General features: G+C 42.9%; 3 protein-coding genes across 3 annotated transcripts in view; 2 read left to right on the plus strand and 1 right to left on the minus strand.

Annotated features, from left to right (window-relative positions):
* Positions 1 to 6734: 6734 nt before the first annotated feature.
* LOC108619226 (ATP-dependent DNA helicase DDX11) lies at positions 6735 to 10532 on the plus strand. Its single transcript, XM_018015712.2, has 3 exons — positions 6735 to 8598; positions 8674 to 8871; positions 9233 to 10532. The coding sequence occupies exons 1-3, from the start codon at positions 6868 to 6870 to the stop codon at positions 9860 to 9862; spliced, it is 2559 nt and encodes an 852-aa protein (XP_017871201.2). The 5' UTR covers positions 6735 to 6867; the 3' UTR covers positions 9863 to 10532.
* SamDC (S-adenosylmethionine decarboxylase) lies at positions 10464 to 11630 on the minus strand. The gene has a single exon (XM_018015774.2). The coding sequence runs from the start codon at positions 11628 to 11630 to the stop codon at positions 10563 to 10565; it is 1068 nt and encodes a 355-aa protein (XP_017871263.1). The 3' UTR covers positions 10464 to 10562.
* A 1019-nt stretch (positions 11631 to 12649) lies between these two features.
* LOC108619210 (uncharacterized) overlaps positions 12650 to 20210 on the plus strand; it is a 39666-nt gene continuing 32105 nt past the window's right edge. Inside the window, 2 exon segments of the mRNA XM_089474723.1 lie at positions 12650 to 12718; positions 15361 to 15904. Coding sequence (XP_089330849.1) covers positions 15794 to 15904 — 111 coding nt within the window. The 5' untranslated portion in view covers positions 12650 to 12718; positions 15361 to 15793.

Below are 20210 nucleotides of genomic sequence, written 5' to 3' on the forward strand. Positions count from 1 at the left end.
AACGCAAAAATTTTAAATTTTATTTAAAAACACAATTTTTTTTAGATATTTTTAAGCAGTTAATATTAAATATAAAATTAAAAACTAACTACAAAACATGTTTTTTTTTTGTAAATATATATATATATATATATATATATATATATATATATATATATATATATATATATATATATATATATATATATATATATATATATATATATATATATATATATCTATATATATATGTATATATATATATATATGTATGAATTTATATAATTATACATCAAATAAATGGCATAATTTTCTTTAAAAATCAAACAAAATTATAAAAATAAAAAAAAATCACATTAAAAAAAACTAAAAAAAAAAAAAAAAAAAAAAATTAAACAAAAATTAAACAAAACAAAAGCAAAAATGTAAAAATAAATGTTCTGCTTCGAAATCAAAAACGTAAAACAATGTGCTTTCAAATTGATTGAGGTGGGTGGGATTTTCATATCAGATGATGGAAATACCAAGGGAATATTATATGGAGATTTCTATAGGAAATGCTGTGAAGGCTAATCAAAGCTTTCAAAAATCTGGAGATGGAATACTGTATAGAGATTTATAGATACATATCTATGCGGAATATTAAGAAAGAGCCAAGTTTTGGAAGTCGTAAGATCGTAATTTCCGATCAAATGATGAAGATACCTATGATATATTGTATGCCGTGGGAAATATTATTACAGCTTCTGAAATCATTTGTAGGTCGTAAGAAAATTTGATTATGAGCTAATGTGAAACAACAGAAAATATGTGTGTTAAGCAACACTAAAATTTGCATACCGAAGTAGCCAGAGCCTCATAATGTGTTAGCCAACACTAGTCTGTCAGCCATCATTAAAGCTTGCATTAAAAATTTTGTTTTGTTGAACAAGCCAGAGCCTTGTATTGTGTTAGTCAACACTGTTCCGCCAAGCTAAACAAAACAAATACTGCCCAACACTGTTTCAGATTAACAGTCTTTTGGTAGCCCAAAACCTGTTATGCTAGAAATATTCTTTGACAGCAGTAGCTGCTAACTACCATTGCTGCTCAACACTGGCGAATTTTAAGCTTGCCTTGTACTAAGTGTTGATTAACACTATTTTGCATATATCTAAAACTCCAAGCCTATTGACTATAGCCTGCGCCATCATCAATGCAGCAAGCTATTGTATTGACCAGCTGTTATCCAACACTAGTGTGCTTCTGCTTCAGCTTCTGTGCAACACTGTCGCACACTTGTAGCCCGGCTGACATTTCAGCTCTTCATATCTCTAAAGTAATCTGGCAGCTCGTCAGCTTCTGTGGAAACGTTGTTGTTGTTGTTGTTGCTGGTGGCGCTGGCCAACACTGTCCACGTCTTACTCATTGCAGAAGCGACAGCAAGTGCTGCCGCTGCTGCCTGTGGCTGCCCCTGATTCTGGCTGCCTCTGGCTGCCTCTGGCTGCGCTGGCTCAATTGTTTCAACTCAATTATTTTCGTTCTTGGCGCGTGTCTCGGCGTGGGCGTGGGACAAACTGGCTGCCGACCGTCAAGCGCTGATTGCTGCCCCGCCGGCGATTGGACCGTCGACAACATCTGGCTGCTCAGCTGGGTGGGCCGGCGGTCTGGTGCGGTGTGGTCTGAGCGGGCCCAAGAATGGGCGGACATACGTATAAAAAGACTATGACATCATGTTATTATGCAAAAGACGACGACGACGACGGCTTCATTCTGAGTGTGACAGTGGAGCAAGCGAAACAGCAGCAGCAGCAGCAGCTTCCCAGCTCACTCTCTCCCTCTCTTTCTGCATCTCTCACTCTCTGCAGCTTTAGTGTGTCAGCTAGTTCTCTCTACCCCTCTCACCCTCTCAGTCGCCCTCGCTGCAGCAATAGCTTTTGTATACCAGTTCTTTTTAACGCTATCTCTCGCTTATAGCTTACCTCTCCCTCTCCCTCGCCCTCTCTCTCTCTCTCTCTCTCGCTCTCAGTCATAAGCCGCAGCCGCTTTCGGCGCTTAGATGATTAATATACTGATTGTCTGCTCACTCCCACCAATGCCTGCCCCTCTCCCGCTCCCGCTCCAGCTCCCTCTCCCTCTCCGGTCCATGATTAATGCCTAATTGCCAATTGAATGTCAATAACAGTAATAAATAGAAACATGTTAACTCCTTCAATATGCAAATCGTGCGACTGCAGCGAGTGACACAGACACATTATTCATTTGCTAATACGTTCGATCATCGCGCGTTAGCTGTTGCGCATTTTGCAACACTGACAAACCGTTTATTATCCGATTTCGTATCACAATCGGCAAATGCAATTGCAAATATTAGAAAAGTGGGCGAGTCTCTGACTCTTTTGGCTTATGAGCTATATGATCATGATTGATTTGTTGTGGAATTGTGCGTTTACCAACACTGACAGTAATGTTCATACCAATTGATGAACAGGCATCAGTCATTTCTACAACAAGAGCTCTTCTACACATAGACCTATAAATTAGATGATCGGGAAATCGAAAAATTGCGGGAATAAATTTAACTGCTTTATTTTTCGACTTTAGCTTGAATGAATGAGATGTTTCAGTCAGCTAAAGCCATGAGAGTTGTGTTTAAGTCCCACACTGGAGTATAAACTTTTGTCTTCACTCAAAAGCTCTGACAATTAGTGGCGTCATTCACTCCTCATACTCGTTCTCGGAATGAAGCGCATATATTCGATTTGTGGAATGTTCGCTTTGCTGTTCATACTTCTTCGTATTTCTGTCCGTCCGTCTGTCTGTTAGCTCATCTTTATACCGCGAACCCATTGAAAATGGGAAATCAGGGTATAATGGTTTTGTGAAAAGTATGTAACAGGCAGACGGAATCATCGCAAACCCCATAAAGTATATCAATTTTTGATCAGGACGATGAGCTGAGTCGATATAGTCCGTCCGTCCGTCCGTATGAGCAAACCGATCTCAGAAGATATAAGAGCTAGAGATCTGAAGTTTGGCATACATACCAGTGTATACCATACGCAGTACAATAGCCCATCCGATAACTTTTTTATCGAGAATAATCGAAAAATCGACTTTGTTTTTTCAGCATAATTTGAACACGTTTAGACCTAGAAACTTCAGATTTACTGTTTACAATTGATCGATACGAAGATGTTGTAATTTACAGATTTTGGATACCACGCCCCCTTCGCCCACAATTTGTAAAAACATGTATTTCAAGTACTAGAGACTTGTGCCTTTCACTATGATAGTCCATCTACAAGAGAAATTATTCAACTAATAAATTCTGATAATATTGGCTGTTCTATCAGTTCGTCTATCGATTTACTCATTCCGATTCTCGTCTATTGAAGTGTTAAGATTTTCGTCGTCCAATGGGATATATATCGAGTATTACAGAATGGCTTGTGATTCTCCCCTCTGCGCCAAAATCGAGTCTTCCCCAGGCCCCTCAGTGCACCCAGAAGGGAAACCAAATCAGTTCGTTTGATAAACGTTGTTATCTCCCGATCTCAAGTGGGAAACAACTCGCGTAGGCTAGATTAGGCGACGAACTATTGTAGGAGATATTGAATGAGCAAATGGGCAGGAAATAGAAACCAAGGATCAGTTGAGGGGACTGGGTGGATGGGTGGGGCAGTTAAAGGTGTGATTATGGGTGTTTAACTGTGTTGCTTTTAAAATGTGTGTATGTGTGTGTGTGTGTGTGTGTGTGTGGGATGCGATAAGCAGGTGTCAAAGAATGGGTTACACTGTCCAACACGATCGAGCGAGTCAAACCCAATGATAAATTATAGTCTTTAATCGTATAAAATTGCCGCACATAAATAACAAAACGCATTATCATTGAACGTACTATTAGCAATCACAGTGACAAGCTACACACACACACACACACACACACCTACACCCCCCATATATTTATATATATTTGCAACTAGTGTATTTTTAGCCGTGCGTTAAGTGAACAATTATGCCAAAGCTCTCGCTCTCTCTATCTCACTCACTCCCTCTCTCTCTCTCTCTCTCTCTCTCTCTCGCTCTCTCTTGTCACCAACACAAGTGCAGCCAGGTTGATAAATGGGCTTTGTCTTGCGGCGCGCAAAGGCTCGAGATTAGCATTCGCCAGGGAACAGTCGAACTGTCCGCTCTGTCCATTGTCCACTGCGATCGGTTCGAGCTGTCGACTCGCCGTCTGCACTGCTGGCGGCTCATGACTCAGCTGAAGGTCATTACATGTGGGCGCATGGGCGTGGCATGCCACTATCTAGCGAATGTATTTGCCACATGTCAAGCACATTCCAGCAAGTCAGCTTGGCTTTAGATATTTGTACTATGTATAAATTTTTCTTTTTCTAGAAAATAATTCATAAAAAAAAATTACATAATTAAATTTAATACAAAAAAGTTGTTAATTAGCTATGTATAAAATATGTTAAAGAAATAAAACCTGATAAATTAATTTTTAGAGACTGTTACAATGTTTTAGTTTTATAAAAAAAATTATGTTAGGCATAAAAATTTTTTAATTTTATGAAAAATCAAGTTTTAGAAAGAAAAATAATAGATACAATATATAAAAATAATTTGTTACTAAAAAAAAAAAATTAAATATAAATGTACTTAAAAGTACATATATTTTGAATAGATAATGAAATAAAAATAAAATACAAAAGTATATATAATTAAAAAATATAATGCCCTAGCAATTAATTGAAGTAAATGAAAATATAATAAAAATAAAATACTAAATTATATTTTAAGAATATATATATGTAATTGAAGCAATCAAAAATATAATAAAGTATAAATTATATAAAATTATATATTTAATGTATATATTAGTCTTTGTCAATTAATTGAACTAAATACAAGTTAAGTGGGAAATAAGTGAACCTGCAGGCTTCGTTTTAAATCAAGGATCAACTTTCAGATTATATATGTGTATATACAGAACAGAATGACAAACAGACAAACATAAAGATGATAAAGAAGAATTTATATATACATGTACATGTGTACATATCATGTAAAGTATACTTCACAGCTAAGCTGGTATATTATGATTTCAATATAAGGAGAATATTCGCATCGAGTGCAGTTCAGTTTCCTATTAAAAGAGTCAGGCCATAAGTTATTTAGGTTATGTTTACAGCCCTGATACGCACTTTGATTATGCATAATGTACTAAATGCATTTATTTAACGCAAGCTGCAATAATATGCAATACACACACACACACACTCATACACACGCACACCTGTATATATGTATATTTGTAATGGCAACAAGTTCAGGTGCATGACGCGGCATTAGCTGAGGCATTGCAACATTTGTCGCAGCAAATGGGATGTGACGGCCATGTTGATTGGGCGGCAGGTGGCAGGCGGGATGAATCGCAGCTGAGATGCAGGTTGCAAGCTATTTGCTGTTTGCTGCTGGCTGCTTGCTGCTTGTTGTTTGACAAAAACGAATGCGCATTTTGCGCACTTTGGCCGTCAATCATTGGCATTATTAATAATAATATTATTATTATTTATTATTATTATGGCATTCTATCAGTCAGTCAATCAAGGTGCAGCCGCTGCGCAAGTGTTGGCCGTTGGCTAAGGTCAGCATTGGCCAGCGTTGCGTATGAGTAATGTTTGTCGGCAATCGCAAAACGCAAATTGATCTTGCGCCACTGTGCGGCCACAACGCCCACGACAACGCAAGCATATACTATTAGCTAAACAAAAAACTGCAATACAAATTCAATTCAAAACTCATATTCAAATCGATTTGGCCGCAGGTCAAAGCTAAGTAAAGCTGCCGTCGCCATTTTGTTTCCAAGGCGCGGGCTCTATCTCTATCTCTATCTCTGTCTGTGGCTCGGCTGACGCATAGGGGAATATGCGCGGCTTAAAAAAGATTTAGTATCTAGAAACGCTTTAATATTGCACATGACTAATTGGCAATCAATCAAGTTTCGCTGCTTCTTTCGGCAATTACTAAGCGAATGCAGCAAAACCCGAGAGCAAAACACGAAAAAAAAAAAAAATCAAAAACAAAACACAAATTCACAACACGAGATATACGAAAATAACATTAAAAAATCAAGTATTTACATAACGGAGCATTGTTGATTAGTCATGTTGTTGCGGTTGATGTTTGTGCATATATGATTGATTTCGCTCTTAGTATTTCTATTTTAGCTTTATTCACAATCTATTTTTGTAATTTACGCAATTTGTAATTTTTCTAAATTCAAATTAAATGCACGACGAAATGGGCTGCCAGACTTTGAAATGCAGCGGCATGCGAGTTGCAATATAATTGAAGTGAACTTAAAACTTTTCGCAAGAATCGTTGAGATACCGAAAATTTCTTCTCATGGAGCAGTGCTTTACAAAATTAGGGTAGAGTAAAAGATGGGAATTTCTTTTAATTTAATTTATGCAGCTCAGTTTTTGATTTCAAAAGATGCGCAATCGATAAAGCTGCCAGACTGTCCGAAGTAGAAGTGTGCAACATGTATTGCGTTTCAAGTTAGCGCAAAACTGCGCTCAACCGATATGAAGCACATGTAAATTTGCTTATCACACAACAATGCTCAAAGATTTATTGCAAATATCAAGGCAATAAATATATATATCTGTCTATTGAGCGATATTAATTTGAAATTTCAAATAAATGAGCTGCAAGACTGTCAGAAGTAGAAGGGGTCGTGCCCTGCAGCCAACTTCAAGTGAGCGCAAAACTGCGCGCAGCCAACATAAATCGAACGCAAAATTGCTCGTCGCCAAACAACGCCTACAAATTTGGCGCCACAGCATTCGTTGCGGATGAATAAATTAAATTGGATTTGTGCTGCCAGCTGTGATCATGTATTCGCCGCGCAAGTCGCTGTCGACGCCAGCGGCGCACGAGTTTGGATTTCCCTACACTCCGTATGAGATACAGGAGCAGCTGATGCAGCAACTCTTCCAGGTGCTTGAGCACAAGCAAATCGGAATTTTCGAAAGTCCTACGGGTACTGGCAAATCGCTGACGCTCACCTGTGGCGCCCTCACCTGGCTGCGACAGCATGAGCAGCTGGTGCGTACCGAGCTGCTGCAGCGCATTGATCAAGTGCAGGCGCAACTGAAGCAGCTGCAAATGGAGAGTGCCCAGGCGGAGGATTGGATAACGGCACAAAGCAAGACGCGATCGCAGCGACTGGAGCTGGAACAGCTGCACCGGCTGCGCGAGCTGCTGCAGCAAAAAGAGCAAGAACTGGAACAGATCAAGCAGCGCAAAAGGCAGCAAAAGGAGCATCAGAGACCCGCAAGACGAGCAAGCGACCTGAAGGAAACTCCCGTTGAGGAGGAGGAGGCGCTTAACTCGGATGAAGAGCTGGATAACGTAGAGAGTGTGCTAGAGGAGCAGCCAGCAGAGCTGCAATCGGAGCGTTTCCGGGATGTGCAAATCTTCTTCTGCAGCCGCACGCACTCGCAGCTCTCGCAGATTGTGGCTGAGCTGCGGAAGACACCGCATGGGCAAAATGTGCGCTGCATTGCGCTCGGCTCACGGCAGCAGCTGTGCATCAATGCGCAGGTGCGCAAGCTGCCCAACATTGGGCTCATCAACGAACGTTGCCTGGACATGGCGCAGTCCAAGATCAGCGCCAATGCCATCTCCAAGTCCCGCCAGACGCTCAGCCGCTGCGTCTACAAGAGCTCCGCCCAGCTGCAAAGGCTCAGCGATTCGGCGCTTTGCGAGCCGCTCGACATCGAGGAGCTCGTCGCGGAGGGCTCCGCCTGTGGCGGCTGTCCCTACTATGCCACGCGTGCCGCCCAGCCGCAGGCCCAGCTGCTGCTGCTGCCGTATCCAATGCTGCTGCAGCGCAGCGCGCGCCAGCAGCTGGGCCTCGATCTGCGCGGCGCCATCATCATTGTGGACGAGGCGCACAATCTGCTGGACACCATTGCCCAGCTGCACAGCAGCGAGCTGAGCCTGGCCCAGCTGCAGCTGGCCAAGCAGCAGCTGGCTGGGTACAAGCAGCGCTATGCCCGGCGCCTGAGCAGCGCGAATCTGTTGCGGATCAATCAGCTGCTCTATGTCGTGCGCCGGCTGCTGCAGCTGCTCGAGGCAGGCGGAGAGCCGCGCATGCTGCGCACCTACGAGCTGAGTGCCGAGGGCGACTTCTTCAACATTGACTTGCATGAGCTTCTGGAGTTCTGTGCGCGCACGCGCCTTGCCCAGAAGATGCAGAGCTTTGGCCGGCAGCTGCAGCGCGAGCCGCAGCCCAGCGAGAACCGGCCGCCGCCCACGCAGCAGCTGCTCCAGCGCCTGGCCGCCCAGCACGAGCAGCAGTGCCAGACGCTGGGCAAATGCAAGCGCAAGGCGGCCGATGAGAACGCGGATGACAAAGCGAAGCAGCCGCCACACCCACAGCCCGCAGCTCAGACGCCAGCTATGTCCTCGCCCTTTCGACCGCTGATCGCATTCCTGGAGACGCTCACCAGCAATGCCGCTGACGGCCGAGTGCTGCTCAATCCGGAGACAGCCACACTCAAGTATTTGCTACTCAATCCTGCCGAGCACTTTGCGGACATTGTCAAGGAGGCGCGCGCCGTAAGTGGCTGATCTCTGTCTCAATCTCAATCGAATACAAATCATTTCATTTTTCATTTCTCATCTGCTTTGCAGCTCATCATAGCGGGCGGCACCATGCAACCCACCCAGGAGCTGACGGAGCAGCTCTTTGCCCATTGTCCAGAGCGTGTGGTTGAGCGCTTCTATGACCATGTCGTGCCAGCGGATGCTGTGCTCCCATTCATCCTGCCCACTGGACCAACAGGCGCCAGGCTCTGTTTCAGCTATGCCGAACGCACCAGCCCAGCCATGGTATGGATTGGATATAGATATAGATATGGATATAGATATAGATATAGATATAGATATAGATATAGATATAGATATAGATATAGATATAGATATAGATATAGATATAGATATAGATATAGATATAGATATAGCTATAGATATAGATATAGATATAGATATAGATATAGATATAGATATAGATATAGATATAGATATAGATATAGATATAGATATAGATATAGATATAGATATAGATATAGATATATTCTACTCCTCTATAACTTAAGAGATTTCAAGATTTAGTCCTATGATCTAGATATGCTCTATGCACTAACCCTCTACTATGTAGTAACTCTCTAATCTCTAATCTTTCTCTCTGCAGCTGAAGGAGCTGAGCATGGTGCTGCAGAACCTTTGCGGCGTGCTGCCAGCGGGCGTGGTTTGCTTCTTGCCCTCGTACGCCTACCTGGACACGGTCTATGGGCATCTGGAGCAGAGCGGCGCATTGCAGAGGATTGGTCAGCGCAAGCGCATCTTCCGTGAAACGGCTGGCGGAGCTGGCGTGGAGCAGTTGCTGCAGCAATATGCCAATGCCATTGATCAGACAGCGGGCGGAGCGCTGCTGCTGAGCGTGGTGGGTGGGAAGCTATCGGAGGGCCTTAACTTTGCCGATCAGCTGGGCCGCGGCGTCATTGTCGTCGGCCTGCCGTACCCAAATCGTACGTCACCCGAACTCAAGGAGCGCATGCGTCACCTGGACGAGACGCTGGGCAACGGTGCCGGCAACGAATACTACGAGAATCTCTGCATGAAGGCGGTCAACCAGTGTATCGGTCGCTCGGTGCGCCACATACGCGACTACGCCTGTGTCTATCTTCTGGACGAGCGCTACGGCAGCGAGCGCATCCAACAGAAACTGCCGGCATGGATTGCCCGGCACATCCACGTGGCCAGCGAGGGCTTCGGTGCGGTGCAAGCGAGAACGGCGCGATTCTTTAAGGCCAGAAGTTAGGATCTCTATAGAGATTCCCTTTCGTCTGTTTTAGAGAGATCTAAATGAAGGAACCAATGTGAATGCTAGCATAGCTAGAGTATATGGAGGGATTGGTAGGCATACTCTAAGAGTTGACAGGAATAGAAGTTGTTTGGTGCATCTTTGTGGACTTGGGATGTTGAGGGAAACTTCTGAATTCTGGAGGAGATTGGATGCAATTGAATTTATTTGTTAAAGCTTGAAAAAGCTTAGGATTAAAAGTAACTCGAATCAGAATATAAGCAGAATCTATAAGATATCTGAGAGGTTCCATGTCAATGTCAAGTTCCAGTTAGGCTAAGATCTTGTACAATACTTCGTAATAGTAAAAAGTTCATCCAAGTAGAATTCTGGTAATCCGAAAATGAACTTTATATATAAGTTAACATAGTGTAGGATTACTCCTTTGCCTTTGCTAAAGGACCTTGATAAAGCCAATTCGAAAATGTAGCTAAAGAAGCAGCTGAGAAAAGATAAACTTAGTCAAGTCCTAAGAGCATTGTTAGGGATATGCCCGAAAGATCAAAAACTGCAAAAGAGAATCGCACATCTTTAGCTATAATAAAACAAATTCCAGGAATTAGTATGCTAAAGTTATATAAACTCAATATTTATATATAAGTAAAAAAACACACAGCTGTATATACAATATTTTCTTTTGGGAATTGCGGAGGCTCTTTTAAGCCCAATTTTCTACTGAGCGCGAGTATTGAGCGAACAGCAGATTGTAGGTTGGGAAGCTGCAGCACTGCATATCTGTGCGCTTCCAGTTGGACAGGGTGGAATATTCGATCTCTAGCTCTTTCATTGTATCGTAGGCCAGCGAGGACTTGTTGGCAAAGATGGTAACGATGAATTTGCCCGGCTTGAAGGTGCGAACGACCTGGTTGATCAGACGTGTGTAGTTGTTGAGGGCCACGTTGCTCTCGAAGCTGACGTAGGAGAACTTCTCCTCGGGTGTTATATGTATGGTCATGTATTCGCCCTGCTCGTTGATGCCGTTCATCGAGTAGCCGCACGGATCGAATAGGAAGTCATCAATCACCATGTCAGGGAGGATCTGGTCGATGCCAGAGTGCTGGGTCGCCTCGGGACCGGTGGCGAAGCGGCTCTTGTTGAAGGCCAACATGACATCCTTGTCGAGATTCTGCATAAGTATCTCAATGGTCTGGTCTGGATCAGTGTTCAGATGGTCTTCCTGCTCGGCAGCAAGCAGCAGATCAGGCAGGGCCTTGACTACGACTGGCCTGCTGAATGTATAGAGATACCAGCATTCGAGATTGATTGAGCCGAGACAATAGGAGCGGCCCTCGGGAAAGATGCTATCCAAATAGGTGACCTCCTCGTAGAACCCTTTGTGGGGACTCTGCTGCACCTCGGGACGGGTGAAGTTCTTGCGCGAATAGAATATATCGGTGATGACAGTGTATCCCTGCTGCTTGGCCAAATCGAGCAACTGCTCAAGGCACCTCAAAGGTGTGGTGGTGCCACAGGTTTTCAAAATCCAGCGGCGCTTCGAGACGAACATGCTGCTCTCGCTGAGCAGAAAGGCATCAATGAAATCGTTTTTCTTGAAGCTGATTATCTCGCATCTAACGTGGCGCAGCAGCTCTTCCCATTCGGGGCGTGTGATGTTGCGTAAGTCGCCATTCTGCTCTGGACGCTCCTCAAACCAAATCTCCAATAGCTTCTCAACACCTTCGAAATAGTGGGATGCATTGGCAACGTCCAGCATTCCCTCCTCCATTGGATAAAAGAACTTCAAAACAACTGCGTTTTAGAGATGAACAAGATAAGCACCAACGAATGGTGCAGCACGACACAACTATCGATGTGTCTATCGATTAAAAGAATGGCCGAATAAAAAAAGACGTTATCGTGTAACGCGAAAAACACCAAAAAGCCAATTTTTGTAAATTTTGATTTTGCTTTTAATTTTTAGCAACGCGGTGCATTAAATAGTAATTCAAACCAGTTTTATTTTATTTTTTTGTACTGTACAATCGAAATATGCTACCCAAATAGTAGCGAATATATTTGTATTTATTGTATTCTAGTTTTTTTTCCGTAAACAAGATGTGTATATCTCGGGAGTAGAAAACCGACTGAGCTGAATAAATAATTTAGGTGTATAGCATTACAAACTTTGCAATGAGAAGCCTACTACGATTTCAATATTCAGTTTATTGTATTTTTTATTATATTTTTTCGTATACTTTGAGAGTCGAGAAAGGACTGAAATAATGAACTGAATGAGTAGTATAGGTACTTAATATTACAAACTTTCTAACACGAAGCCAACTACAATTTCAAAATTAAGTTTTGCGCGGGCAAACTTGAAACTTGTATATTTTATATTTGTCAGATAGCTTTTTCACAAATTCAGTATTTTTGTTGTGGCATTTCTACGCATTATTTGATAGAGAATATAGTTAATAAATATATATCACTTATAATGTATTAAGTCGTCATATAATTTGTAAAATTTATATCTAAACAACTATTCATGTAAACAAATATTTTTCTAGATGTATATACATATTTATATATATGTAAATATTTGTAACATTTTCTCAAACGCAATGCTCTCTTTGTATTATCTCACATATGTATGTATGGAGGAAACAATTTAATTTTATATTATATATATATTCACAAGTCACATTCGTGGGTCACATAATTTGTAAGAGTATTTGAACTTCGTCATGAACAATCTCAGTTTATTTTGGCCTGCTTACAACCACTTTCTGTATTTCTACTTCAGTCGTGCACGGTCACACTGACGTTGATGTGTGTGTTGTTGGTCGCCGTCTCTACGAAATCATTTGTTTAGCAGTGCGTATTTTAAATTAAACTGAACATGTGAAGCTAAACTAAACGTGAAATTAGTAACTATAAACGAAATAGCGTTGCCTATGCATTAAGTACGTAATTCGGCGGAACTGAATAAAAAAGTGTAGTTCATAAATAATGCAGTTAATGTGTTTGTCGCTTTCCATATACACATATACTGTATATGTGTGTGCGTGTGAGCCTGCGTGAGGATGTGTGCGTGTGTTGGTTATTTGAAAAGTGCATTTTGTTCGTTATAAATAGATGCAATGGCTTGCAATTCGAAACGCTTTACAGTTAGTAGAGCCCCATCCGCAGCCAAGTTCAAGTCCAGTTTGTTACTTTTGGTTGCATTTCAAATTTTCGAAAATTCCTCTCTTCTATTATCTCTACCTCTCCCTCTCGCGCTATGTCTCTATTTACTTTTCACATGTGCGCTGGGCTGATAAGCTGAGCTGGAACTGGTGGCTCCCCTGTTTGCTTATTATATCTACTAAGTATTCCCACTCTGTTTGCCTGCGCCTTTCCTTTTTGATTCATGGGCCAGATATGCCACGATATGCCGATCGCCCGACACGCTGCACCAACAACAACACCAATATACATATATTACTAATAATTTTACATCAACATACTTGCCGGCCGATAAAAACGGCTGTCGCCAGCTTAAGAATATATATTTTTTTATATTCATTCAGGCATGCATATGTGCATATGTATGTGTATTTTTTTTATTGTCGCGTAAAAGGTTGCTCAGATTACATGCACACAGACACACATATTTGCCCCTGTGAGTGTGTGTGTGTATGTGTGATGGCTCTGCCTGGCCAGAAACTTGGATACGTTCCGTTTGTCACCGGAGCGGAGCTGCAGTCAGCGAAACTAGCAAAGCGGTTATTCTCGTTAGTTGTTGTTATTGTTGTAGAAAACTTGTTTTTATCGCTGACTATGATAAAAGTGGCACACATATTATACATTTTTAATATACATAACAGAACAAAAAATTTGAAAACTCAGCAGCCGAAAGCCATCTTTTCGCATGCAGTTGCATTTAAATATATACAAACCTATTTAGTTTTTGACAGTTATCGTTATCGATATGAATCATGCGCCGACTTGTTTACGTTCCTCAGCTACAATTTGAGTTCCAGCAGCAGCCGCCTCTTCTACACAACCCAGCTCAGCTCAGCCCACCCGCCCCACTGGGTGGCACTGCGAATGCCCTTCGCTAACAAGACAGTTACAGTTACTGTTTACTGTTAACTGTGACCCGTTAACTTAATTATTGTAATAATGAAGCTAGTCGTCTCAGCTTGGGCTATTTTTGTATCTGTTTCTGTAGCTGTATCAATTCTCGTCTAATAAGAATTGGCTGTATTTGATGGCATTTGATGCCTGCCGCAGGGCATTCGGGCTTCGGTGTGCGCTGCACGGTGCGGCGCCTGTTTCGTTCGTTCATTTTCTCGCTTCTTGCTTCTTGCTTCATGCTGCTTGCGGCTGCCTTTGCAGGCAGCCAAAAACGTTGCGCAGGTTTTTCGATTCATTCGCATTTGGACCGCTGGCGCGGCAACAACGCTACTCGCGAAACGAAACGAAACGGTAAATGAAACAACGCCCCGTGGCCGTGTTTAACGTGCGTCGGCAAAACTAAAAAAGAACACAAAAAAAAACTAAAATAAAATAAAAAAAAAAAAAACTGAAAATACACAAAACTTAATTAGTTTACAACGCGTGTGGTGCAACGACAACAACAACAATAATAATCATTATTATAGCAATAATAATAATGGCTACGACAATCAAATTAATTGTGCATATATTTTTTTTATAAACAATAAATCTAAATAAATTGCCGCTGATAAGCAGCGTTTGCTTTTTTGTGTTTTTTTTTATCGAATTGTGAGCAAAATTGTTTTTCCTGCAAAGTTTGTCCTGTTTTTTTTTTTGGCGTTGGAGTGCGAGTGAGATAGCAAGCGGCGAATGCGGCAATTGAAATCAAAACAAAAATTGTTGTGCTTGGCAATTTAGCAAAGTGCCGTTAGCAAGGCTGCATATATGCCGTTATATGGCGACAGTTTGTGTGCAGAATTTATGCCCTTTTTTTTGTATGTTTCTATTTCTTTTTGTTTTTTTTTTCTTTTTTTGGGTGTGTGAAAAGTGAAAGTGAAAATTTAGCGCAGGCAACGCGCACACATACACACGCACGTGCACACACACACACACATGTGCACTCACACACACATACACACACAGAGCGAGGCACGCACGCTGTGGCACAGGACATGGAAACAGACGAAATAGAGAACAAAGAGCGCGCGAGTGTATGAGAGAACGTTTTTGTGTCTAGGCAGAGGCGAACGGGAGCGACAGAGGCAGATAGACCGGGCGAGCGGCCCAGAGAGAGGAAGAGAGAGTGAGAAAGAGCAAGCGATTGGGAATTTGGAATTTGGCACAGCGTGTGAAGCGCACGCATTAACACCCCCGCCGCAGCAGCCGCTCTCTTCCTCTGTCTCGCTCGCACGCTCGCCCTCTGCGAACACTAACGTGCCTCGTGTGTGTGTATTTGTGCGTGCGTGTGCGTAAAGCATACGAATATAGTCCTCCCCACAGCCCACTCAACTTCTTTTACCCCCTCCCCCTAGCAGCTGTGAGTGTAATGCGCTAAACTCTCAAGTCAATTTTGCGTTGAAACGAGACGCGGCGTTGTGACGTCAAAAGCAGCAGCAGGAGCAGCATCAGCAGCAGGAGCAGCTTTGCCACATCTACTACGCCGCCCGTTGCCACCCCACAGCACACGCACACACACACACGCTCACACATACAGCCACGCAGCATAACAATATAAAGGAGCACATACCAAAAAAAGAAAAAAAAAAAAAAAAAAGAGAAGCAAGCAAGCAGAAGAAGAAGCAGCGCTGCGAAGACGACGACGGCGACTAGCCGAAATACGAGTGACTGAAACAGAGAGGCAGAGAAAGGGAGCGAAAGAGAGCGAGCGAGCGTGCAAGCGCCAGCGTTGTGTGAGCAGCAACAACAACAATAACAGGAACAGCAAACGGAGCAAAAGGAGCCATAAAAATGGAACAGCCGAGCATACTCGTTAAAATCCTGCATTCAATACCGCATGTGAATTACACATTTCGTCGGGTTAATGACACCTTCAATCCGGATAGCGATGTTTACCTAGAGGTGAGTACCAGAGCCCCAAGGATCCCCCGCTCCCCTGCCCACTCGACCTGCTTCCCACACCCAACCAGCCATAACGAGCGTGTCAAAGTAGCGCCATACTTTGGTTGTTGTTGTTGTTGTTGTTGTTATTCTATTTGCTGTGCCATTTGGAGTGGACGCCAAGTGGCGCCTCGAGTGGCGCCCCTCCACTTGAGACCCCGCTATTATGCACTTGAAGTGCGTCCCATTTACATTGATTGCATTTTGATTTGTTTAGTTCCCAATACATATATCAATAGCACTATCTGTATCCTTGCCTCAAATTCTATGTGTGTGTGTGTGTATATAGGTATATTGTAATATATGTATATATGAATATATCACTTTTTTTTGTTTTAAGCAAGCGTTCTCATTTACCTGTAAGCAGCACGCGCTCTCTTCTGCTCTGGCTGCCTATGTAACACTCTCTCTCTCTCTCTTGCTCTCTCTTTTTCACTCGTTGCTCTCTCTCTCTCTCTGTTTGTCTAACTAACTTTGCTGCAATTGCACAAAATATCTGGCAACAACAACAACAACAAAGCTAAAGCCGCTTTGATAAATTTCAATATTTCCCATTTTGTTTACGCCTTTTGTAGTCTGCCTGCGTGTGCGTCTGTCGAGCCCTTTTTGTTTCATTTCCCATAACGTTCCGCCTTGGCTGCTGCTGCTGCTGTGGCTGCTGCTGCGGCTGCCTGCCATGTGCGCTGCATGTGCCCGGATTCTTGTCTACCTCCGCCCTCGCTTGTTGAGTGGGGCTAGCGGGGGGTTACAGCTACTACTACGTACTCACACAAGCACACACACACTTCCGGCTTCCCATTTTCTCTTGCTCTTCCTTTCTTTCATTCCCTTTGTTTGGTTTCTTTTGATTGTCCGTTGTCTACGGCCGCCGCCATGTATCAATGGGCATGGCCGAACCCAAAAACCAACAACAATAATAAAAATACAAAGAAAGAAAGAAAGCAAGCAAGAAGAAAAACCGAACCCTACAGCCGCCACTCACCTCAATTCGCAGCAGGGAACACATAGCAGCTGCCATTGTTTCACTGACGAAATGCCTGTGGCCCCCGCGCACCTTCTCCTCCTGCCATCTACTGCCTGCCTCTCCTGCCTTCCTCTCCTGTCTCATTCTTCCTTGGCCGCCCACCATTTGCGTGGCTCGTTCGCTCGCGGGTTATCTGGCAGCATCTTGAGCCAGTGGTCCGTATGATAACCGATGGCAACAAAAACAACAACAACAACAACAACAACAAATGAAAACAAAAACAAAAACAATAGAGTCCATTCGATATAACCACACACTCAGGATGCCCAGCACCGATTGTAATTGGGAATGACAGCTCTTTGATTCTCATTGCGGAAATGGGCGTCGCTGGGAGCCAAACATATCAAATATGAAATTCCATTAGAAAAATGATTTGTCTGCCAATGGACTGGCTTTCAGAAGAGTTTAATGTTCACGATTTTCAAATTGACAATGATAAGAAAAATGAAGTCAAGTTTGAAAATTATTTAATATATATGTTAATGGGAAAAGTCGCCAGTATACGGAATTTGTTAGATCTCAAAATGCGAAAAGTACACGGATAAATGAGAATATAATGCCTGCCTAAAATCCTGCATCATTATTGATATTATTTGAATATACAGATTTTTTCAATCAGTGATCTTAATAGATTTATTTATGCATACATATATAGTATAAAGATTTGTAGACAAAAGCGTAGTATAAAATCTTACGGCTTCCTGCAAATCTTAAGATCTCCTGCAGAGAGTAGAGATTAGGTGACTAAATATATATGTAAGCTGAGCCTTTGGAGCTCTAAAGAAAATAAAGGATTTCATTTGAACTTTTTCTAAAAGTTCCAGGATTTACAGAAAAATATAGCAAAATCTTTTTTTGTAACTCCCATTCTGTAGCCGTAAAACGGAATAACGAGGAGATCTGCCTCTACAATTGTAGGACCGATAGAACTGAGGAGAATTTGTAGCAATGCCTTCAAGAGCGGAGCTCGCTTAGTCTAGGATGATAAGTTGCTGAAGAAAACCTATATACACAATGAATAAAGATTTGTCTAGCTTTAAGCCGGGAAGAAAGACCTGCTCTAAGAAGAGAGGTTAAGAGGCTACACAGCGACAGCCAATGTGCTCCATGGACTATTAAGATGAAAACAGAGTGTGCATTAAATATATAGAAGAAAAACTTTGCAGTTCTGCCTGGAGCAACGTTGACGTTGACGTCGATGTCGACGTCGACATCAGCGTCAGCGTCAGCGTCAATTACGCACAAGGCCGAGCCGGGCAACGAGGCGACGTCAACATCAATTACCCGGCCAAGAGCTCGAGGAGCGTTGAGCGTCGAGCGCTGAGCGACGCCCAAAGGCAACAAAAAGGCGTTGCACGTACGCTCCTTGGGTCCTGTCGTCCTGTCGTCCTTTGTCCATTGTCCCTTGTCCGTTGTCCTTTGGGATGTGGCGTAGGTCAGCTGCCTGCGACCCAGTCGCCAGTCCTGAACAACATGCAAATCACACAAATGCCAAATGCAGTTGTGCTCAGCTTTTCATGGCTTTTCCTTGCGAGAGTTAATTGAAAATTAGCTGGATTAAAAATGTTGCCGGCTTTGCTGTTTGGATAAGTAGATGGCTTCCAGAGCAACAAAGCTGTGCCTTCATTGTCAAATTCAGGTCAGATTCGACGCTCGTTTTGGCTCGCTTCGGCTCGGCTTTGGCTTTAATTTTTTTCTTGGATGCGGATGTAGGTCAGCTGTCGCTGCTGCCGCTGCTGCTGCTGCTGCTGCATTGGGCGTAGTTTTTACGCGCGTCAGCAAAAAAGTAAAATATAAAAAAAAAAAAAAATTGGTGGAGCAGGCACAGTCGGAGGAAAACGAGGACAGCAGTGGGGTCGCATCGGCTGGCATCGAATCGGATCGGATGGGCTGCTCCGAATTGGAGGGCAGGTGGTTTGTCATTTGCCACATTGTTGTTTTTGCCGGCTATCGACGAGTCGAGCACTAAATACATACGTCACATGGGATTACCCAGGCCCATAATGGGGCTGACAATGAGCCAGCACTTAAGCCAATTCTGTTTGCGGTTCGCTGGCAAATGAGCCCAGTAAGCTAATCTGCTTATCGACTGACAGACCCAGCGACCGACTCGACTCAACTCGGCTCGACTCACTGACTGGCTCTTGGCTCTATTGAATGTAGAACGCGACCAACTTCGCTAGGCAGTTTGGGCCGAAGCTGGGGCAAGGTAGCTCTCCCAGCCACCAAATTTATGAAAATTGCATAAGGATTTATTACCACACACATTGGCTGGCTGGCAGCCCGAGATGAAAGTGGAAGCTGCGACTGTTATGTATTTTGGAAGTATGCTCTGTTATTTAAGAGAGAAATGGGAGAGAGAGTGAAGAGAGAGGGAGAGTGAGGGAAAAATTGAAAAATGGAAGTAGGTAAAGCTGCCTCTTCTATTGATGCTACTTGAGAGGCTTATTCAGCCCGGCAAAGTGCATCCATATAGCTGTTTCTTTCTATTCAACTGCATCAATAAATTTGGATTCACATCAGTCGCTGCCTTAAGACTCCAAACAGATTGAAGATGCTAGGCCTCTAGATCAATTGAAATCGAATTATGCTACAATTTCCCGTTTCGGATTAGTTTGTCCATAGGAATTGCTGGCATAGAACTGTTTGGTTATAAGTCGATTTCAGCTCTTCTTGAGAATTCTGTCGCAAGTTGTAGAATCCAACCTTTTGATGTTGGCCTCTTGAGCAACCCCTAAATATACAAACTTTGTTCTGCATAAAAACTGTATTTCATTCCCACCTTATCAGGAATAACTCGACTATCGCCCTTGTATAAATATACTTTTGAAAGTTCTGAGGAATTCTTATAAAAACTTCTGTATTGATTTATGGCTGGAGCTAAAATTTTCGCCTATTTGGGATTAATATTGAAACGCAAATTGACAGCGGAACGACAATCTCTCTCTCTGGCATTAGTTGGAATCTAAGCGTAAGCGAAAGCGTTTGCTATGCCCACATTGTTTACATGCACTTTGTCTAGTCTCTTAATTGAGAATTGTGTTTAATCAGCTTATGTCATATGCTCTTCCTGCCTCTCCCGCATGGCCCTAACCCTTTTGTGAGCTCAGCTCTATCTCACACTGTCGGCTAGGGTCGCACATTGCATTTCTGCTGGCGTCGACGGCTGCTGTTGCTGTTGCTGTTGATGATGATCAATTTAACCTTCAAATAGCTACACAATTACTCTTGACAACAATGACA

This window comes from Drosophila arizonae, chromosome X, assembly GCF_054131065.1.
Source record: "Drosophila arizonae isolate 15081-1271.41 chromosome X, UAZ_ARI_1.0, whole genome shotgun sequence".
NCBI classification, from domain to species: domain Eukaryota; kingdom Metazoa; phylum Arthropoda; class Insecta; order Diptera; family Drosophilidae; genus Drosophila; species Drosophila arizonae.